Here is a 7,203-nt window from a genome sequence, read left to right on the forward strand (position 1 = left end):
ATAAATTAAACCTAACAAGTTAGCTAGCTAGTATAGGTTATGTTAGCTAGTAACAGATTACCAAACGAGATAGCTAACCATCGGTCACATTTTATCCAACAAATGCGCAGACAAAACATGTTATCAAAAAACTGTTGTTACAATAATGCACAATACTCCATCATAGATTTGACTGGCAAATGCGGCTGATTTTTGGCCATCACCATCGCATTGAGCTAGTTGGAGCACGTTAATGTTAGCTAGCTAGCTAACCTTGTGCCTGCTAGCTAAAGAAGTAATTCTGTAAACATTTTCAGCTAACTTATTAGTAACTGTGTGGAGGCAGATCTGATAGAACAGCGCAATTTGTAGCAGACAGGAAGTGCAGAATATTAGATCCTAATGACTCCAATTGAATAGATTATTCTCTCTTTGGGGTGAATTATAAAATATGCTTAGATTTTAAATTGCCTTCTGAAGTAGGATTTAGTCTTCATGTTTTTTATTAAATTAACRTAAATCATCACTGCACAGATATAGAAAAACTTTAATTAGTCCATTTATTTGTATTTTTTTTTATACATAATCTACTACCCAGCAAGCAATGAGGATTCGGCCCAGAAGCGGCCCTCTTCCGGTGGGCCGGAACTGATTGAATYGTCCCGGAATCGGATGTCGGACTCGGCCCGGAATCAAAATGAATGACTGCCCAGAATCGGCCCAAGTACTTCGGGCCGTTTCYGTCTACTGGAATTCAACCGATTTTGCTGGCATCTCACCAGAATCCCCCCAGAATTGGCCCGATGCAAATATAAATAATTGTATACAAAATTACCAGATTTAGTCATTTTAAATATTACTAYTGTACATTTTATGCAGACAAATTATACCCATCCGCCCCCCCTAAAAAAATATGTCGGAGGGAACACCGTACACCTTGTGACCGTGTTAGCGTGCATGCACCTGGCCTGCCACAGGAGTCGCTACAGCACGATGGGACAAGGACATCCCAGCCGGCCAAACCCTCCCCTAACTCGCTGGGCCAATTGTGCGTCGCCACATGGGTCTCCAAGTCGCTGYCGGCACGGGTATCGAACTAGCATTTCGAACTAGTATTTTGTGCAAGTCGCTGCCGGCACGGGTATCGAACTAGCACKGCGATGCAATGCAGTGTCTTAGACCCCTGCGCCCCTCGGGRGGCTTCATCCACAAATTGCCTTGCACAAAGTATCAAAATACTAAAATACTAGGACTTTTAAAGAATTTAATTTAAATGTTAATTGTATTTTTTTGATCACAGAAACAATGAGAAAAATATGGAAAAATAAATAAATAATGAATAAAATATAAAGCAGCCTGTGTAATCATCTGCCAGAAAGTAGCCCCAATCGTCCCGAGACCCAAGTAATAGATTTGGGCCAGATAACTCACACCGGAATCGGCCTGAGCCCCAAGTATACATTTGGGCCAGATACTCACACCGGAATCGGCCCGAGATCAATCCCGCATCCTAGCCATAATTAATACTGCCTAAGGCGGCCCAGACTCGGGCCACATGATGTCGGCAGAGTCTGACTCTCAGCCGGTGCCCCGACTCTCTGCCGGAATCGGTACCACACTGTGCTAGCTGGGAAGGCCCCCATTTTTTTGTGCTTGTACACTGCTCCATTTGATGAATGGAAATAGACATCCGCTTACAAAACACCAAGAAGTGTGCCTAATGACTTCAGTGATTGCAATTTATTAGGCCTACATTAATTGATTGACATATTTTTGTAACCTGAAACGTCAGGACACCTGAAATGGGGCTGAAACTGTCCTGGGAAAAAGGGATAGTCACCCTCAATTTACTAGACTAGTCTACAATGTGTAGGCCTATTACCATGAACTTAAAATAGGCCTACCAGTAGCCAGTGATGTAGTGGTAATAATAGATGTGTCAACTCTGATTGTCGGCCGTGGTGAAAAAAGTAACGCAACCAATACTTTCAATGCATTTTTCGGAAAAGGTGGCTAAACTGCGTTTAGTTGGGTTTACCCTCCACTAGGCCTACACCGCTGCCGGTACCCTCTCAGCCTAGGCAATGTTACGCACATGAACACACACAGAACAGGTAGCCTACATTCAAAACAATACACAAGTTGAATCAAACCATGTTTACACCCTAGTTCATGAGTTGTACAAAATGCATGAGTTGAATGCTTGGAGTCTTCACAGATCTGTGACATAAAACACTACTTTCTTCTCCTTACACAGGTCCCAGAGTGGCCCAGCAATCTAAGGCACTGCATCTCAGTGCAAGAGGTTTCACTACAGTCCCTGGTTCAAATCCAGGCTGTATCACATCTGGCCATGATTGGTGGCGCACAATTGGCCCAGCGTTGTCTGGGTTTGGCCGGGGTAGGCTGTCATTGTGAATAAGAATTTGTTCTTAACTGACTTGCCTGGTAAAATGAATGGCATTTATGACAGTTATTTGTAAGTAATAAGTGTTTAACAATTGATTTAGAACATTGAACTGAAACTCTGTACTGGATGTTGGATCTTGGAAAATTAATTTAACTATACCCATGTAACATTTCATTATGTTTCACCATGAAAACAATTCTCATGGGCACACAAATCCAAAATTTTATAGAAAATAATAAACTAAATAAATGGTCTACTTCTTCTGGCCAAAGACGGCACAGAGAGCACCGATACCCGCGCAACCGCCCCAGAATTGCAAAAAACAAATCAAACAACGATCAATCAATCAAATTTAAAGCCCTTCCTACATCAGCTGATGTCACAAAGTGCTGTACAGAAACCCAACCTAAAACTCCAAAGAGCAAGCAATGCAGGTGTAGAAGCACGATTAACCAATGCATTGGAGCAAAGGCATAGTCTATTTATCAAGGGTGCATGGCAAACAAATGACGAAAATGAGAAAGTACAAAGGAAAATGTATGCATTTAAAAGAGCTCAGCTGAGGCCGGAATTCAGCACTACTGAGTGGACAGTGCCATGGACAGAGAGACAGCTTGTGCAGCCACTTAGAAATAAATGGTTTAACCATAACAGAGAGGTGGGAGTATTATTCATATTTTTGTTTAATTTGGAAGCTTTTATTTTCATATTTACCATTACATTTTAAACAAAGAACCAAAAGGTTCTATATAGAACCCAAATAACAATTTTTATAAAGAGTATAGACTGACATGTATGAATAAATATATTCATATTTTCTTCAACATACAAAGGACTCATAAGATTCTTATAATATTTTTCCATTGGGTAGCAATTCAGGCGTGTAGCCTGGCATTTTATATAAGATGTACAGTACATAATACAATTTTGTGAGATGGTAGACCGATGCCCTCTCACATCGGAGAGACAGAGATGGTGATCTTGCTTATAGCTTATTTTTATGAACAACTTGCAGACATCTCCGCAGTACCTTCCACACACTCAACAGAATCCTCCATTTGAAAAAACTGAACCCTTGAGGCAGGAGGCCACAGGTGTGAGCAATCAACTAATTAACAGTCAGTACAATGGATCAGTTCACAATTAAAGGGACATTAAAGGGAGAATTAAAGGGACAACTCAGTCTACATTAAAACACAGGTAAAGGTTGGGCTGGTGAATAAAGACACATTAACTGGATTTAGATTCGATGATGAATAGGATCCTTGAATAGAAACACGATAGAATCATTTGCACAAATGACAGTGAAGGCTACTCCTCACAAATTCCTAGGCAAGCTAATGTCTTGAATTAAACTGTAATATCAACAAAGGCTTGGGCTAAACAGAAATGATTTCTGATGTTAAATTCTGATGAAAAAGGTTCCATGTAGAACTCCCACTGGGCAAATACTGGTCAACGTTGTTTCCACTTCATTTCAACAAAAAAATATATGTGAATCAATGTGGAAAACTGATTGAATTTGCAAAGTCATCAACTTAAGGGCATTTCATATTTTTTTCACTGAACTTTTTGCCTAAATGCAATGACATGGTGGCATTTTATTGATTTCACGTTTCACGTTAGTTGACAACTAACTAGACATTGAACTGACGTCTGTTCCCAGTGGGCTTTCAAAAAGGGGTTCTTTGGATGAGAAGGGTTCTAGGTAGAACCCCTTCCCCTCCACAAATCACCCTTTTTTCCAGAGTGTAGTTGGTTAACTGTTGGCAAGCAGGCCATGGTTGGTGCAATGTTGGCATTTTGAATAGGGGGGGACAGCTGCTAGAGGCAACAGCGGCTAAAAAGCAAACTATATCAGCTACTATCAGTTAACGACAGGGATTTGATCAGCTAGCCTTCGTCCACACGGCCTCAATCACAAGTCCCATAATCACATTCACCAATAAGACCCGACAGCCGTCCTGTTGAAAGTAAAAACAGAGATACTGAATTAAGAGCCATGAGAATAAACCATCATCGAGCACTGAGTCTACAACAGTAGTACAGGTAGATAGCAGTACAACCATAGATATACAGTGAGTAGCATTATCTGTGCCTTTTCAGTAATTKTTCATGAGTCTTGTGGTTCCTCACCAGTAGATTTCTTCCAGTAGATCAGTCCAGCTACTACAAAGACCACCCCCAGCAGCAGCCCACAGACACCGATCACTATCTTATTCTTCTCAGACTTAGGCAAGGAGGGGTCTGCAATTACACATTTAACAAAGATTATGGTCTCCAAACCACACGCAAAAGAAAATAGTATTTTAATCTCCCTATTCAACAGAGACATTGGGCTATACGACACAAACTGGTGAACATTTCAGAGATGACTTGTGACTGTTCTACTCTTCAGCTGATGAGTTAAGAGCTGTCTCTTATACACATCTAGATGTGTATAAGAGACAGGACTTGTGACTGTTCTACTCTTCAGCTGATGAGTTAAGAGTTGACTTTCCTTGTCCCCATGTTCATATTAGTGAGCCCTAAGATGAAATAGCCACTGTTCTGCAGCCCTGTTGGGGAGTCGGGTGAAGTCGCTCTCACTTATACACTTACTCCACCCACACACCCTTACTCCACCCATACCCTTACCCCAGTGATAAAGTTTGGGCTCAGTCTGGCTGATGTGCTCCACCATACAGATGATTCTCTCTCCAGTTGTGGGTGTGTACTTCAAATAGGACTGTATCTGGTAGCTCCAGAGTCCATTGGCCAGTATGTCAGTGGAGGTCACATCTGAGGTCACTTCCTCCCCGTTCCTCAGCCACGTCACTCTGATGTGTTTGGGGTAGAAGAAGTGGACGCTACACACAAGGCTGGAGTCACTGGATGGCCCCTCTAGCCTCAGTGTGACGTTGGGCTCAACTAGAGAAGGAGGTCAATKAATCAATGATGATACGTTATAACTGGAAAAATAAGGTTTCAAGCAGAAATGTTSAGYGCTTGCTACAGAAATCTGTAGCCTAAAATGGTGGGAAATGTGCCTGACCAGCACTCCAATGTTGAATTTCCAAATTTGTTAAAATTAGGTTAAGGGTTTGGTTGGTAAAGGGTAAGTTTAAGATTTTGGCTAGTCGAGCTGTCAATGGGATGCTAGTCAGAAAAGTCCCCTTAGTCTGTCCCTTCCCAGCTCAAGCAGTTAAATCCACAGTCAGTAAGATTTCCAGTTGTTTATGGTTCATTCCAACAATTCCTCCTTTATTTAGAAGATTATGGTTTTGAACCTTACTAGATTATTACAACTGACCTACAGTATTACTCCRTGGTCTATGTTTTGTTGAAATGCAATAATGTMATTGAAAAAAATGTGACATGTTATCAAGTACTGCAGAGCATATGCTATAGACATAAAACAAATCAAGTGAGGGAGAACTTCCAGTTGTTAGTGAATTGTTATAATCACCCATAAACATCTCTACTGTGTTGTAGATCCGAGTAGCGTATGGCTTGCATAACACATCCATATCTGTTCTCCTCCTGGGGATCTCATCTGGGTCCTCATTCCACTTTTCTGCAGATATCACTCCCAAAGCCGTGTATCCTGTCCACCTCTCTGTGGTGCTGTTGTACTGAGCCACCATGATCTTGTTAAAATGATGCTCTAAAATATACTCCATATCATGTAAATCTCTGGAGCTAAACCTACACCATACATCATTGTATGCAAAATCTTCATCTGAGGAATGAACTATAATAACAGAAAAAGGACATGTAAAAGTATTTTTTTAATAGACAGATTTGAAGAGTTGTGCACACTTCAGAAATATAATTATTAGGATATATCTGGCCGCCAGCCCATTAAATGCCCCCCTGAAGAAATTGGTCCAAAAATCATTTGTGCAGCCCTCCATTGAATTTCAAAATCCCTATGTGGCTCTCGAGCCAGAATTATTGCCCATCCTTGTTTTAGAGTGTGTAAATTACTAGCATATAACTAGCCATACAAATGTGTTGTTTCATTGCAAGAATATGGGACAAATGTAAAACACTTTGGCCTAGATTCAATCAGATCAAGCCTTAATTAACCGCCGATTRCAGACACATGCATAGCATATGTTTCAGCGGTGTTGGAGGTGGAACTGCCTTGGAGTCATTATTAAATCGTTGAGCAGCTACTCTTGCGATCWTTGTCAAGAAGCCACACCCACCCCAATCGCGTTAGAARTTCAGAACGGGAAAGTGAAGGCTAACGGAATAATTACACTCAAAGTGAAAAATTATTAAACGAAATAATGAGGATTTCTATAATCCTAATCGACGTGTAAATTATGCCTAAATCTCACATTCCAGTGTTCGAATTTGTAAAGAAGGCTGCATGGGATTTCTGTTAATGCGACTCCGTTCAGCCAATTGCAATGTCCACTTTCTTTCACTGTTGAAAAGCAATTAAATCTCATTTGGATTATGTTTGTTTGAACTCACCCACTTCAGACAGAAAGGAGAAGAGGAGCAGCAGGTGGATGGAGAAGCAATTCAGCACATACATGATCAAGTCTCAGAGTTAGAACTTTTCAACTGTGAAACAACACTGAGGAAACTAAAGTTGTGTTTCAAAAACCACCCTTTTAAACAGCTGGGAAACTTCAGTTTTGACAGCCAGTAGGACCGTTGCCAACCTGGACTCAGGGGTAGACGTAACATAGTAGATGTAAATCCGGACACGCCAATTAGTATGATATGTTACGGTATGTATTACGTTTTGGCTGTTCTTCATCCATTTTGTATATGATATGTTATGGATTACAATTCCTTTGATATGTTACGAATTG

The 7,203-nt window shown here is 40.9% G+C and overlaps 1 protein-coding gene across 2 annotated transcripts; it reads right to left on the reverse strand.

The window, feature by feature from the left end:
* Positions 1-3,891: 3,891 nt before the first annotated feature.
* LOC111981484 (H-2 class II histocompatibility antigen, E-S beta chain) lies at positions 3,892-6,947 on the reverse strand. 2 transcript variants are annotated; one of them, XM_024012761.3, is made up of 5 exons: positions 6,861-6,947; positions 5,838-6,003; positions 5,027-5,299; positions 4,526-4,636; positions 3,892-4,353 (listed from the first exon to the last, which is right to left on the reverse strand). In XM_024012761.3, exons 1-5 carry the CDS (start codon positions 6,918-6,920, stop codon positions 4,304-4,306), a joined length of 660 nt encoding a protein of 219 aa, XP_023868529.1. In that variant the 5' UTR covers positions 6,921-6,947; the 3' UTR covers positions 3,892-4,303. The 2 variants fall into 2 exon arrangements, with proteins under 2 accessions (XP_023868529.1, XP_023868528.1); XM_024012760.3 differs by having other exon boundaries at positions 5,838-6,122; positions 6,857-6,947.
* Positions 6,948-7,203: the final 256 nt, after the last annotated feature.

This window comes from Salvelinus sp. IW2-2015, linkage group LG20, assembly GCF_002910315.2.
Source record: "Salvelinus sp. IW2-2015 linkage group LG20, ASM291031v2, whole genome shotgun sequence".
In the NCBI taxonomy this organism is placed as follows: domain Eukaryota; kingdom Metazoa; phylum Chordata; class Actinopteri; order Salmoniformes; family Salmonidae; genus Salvelinus; species Salvelinus sp. IW2-2015.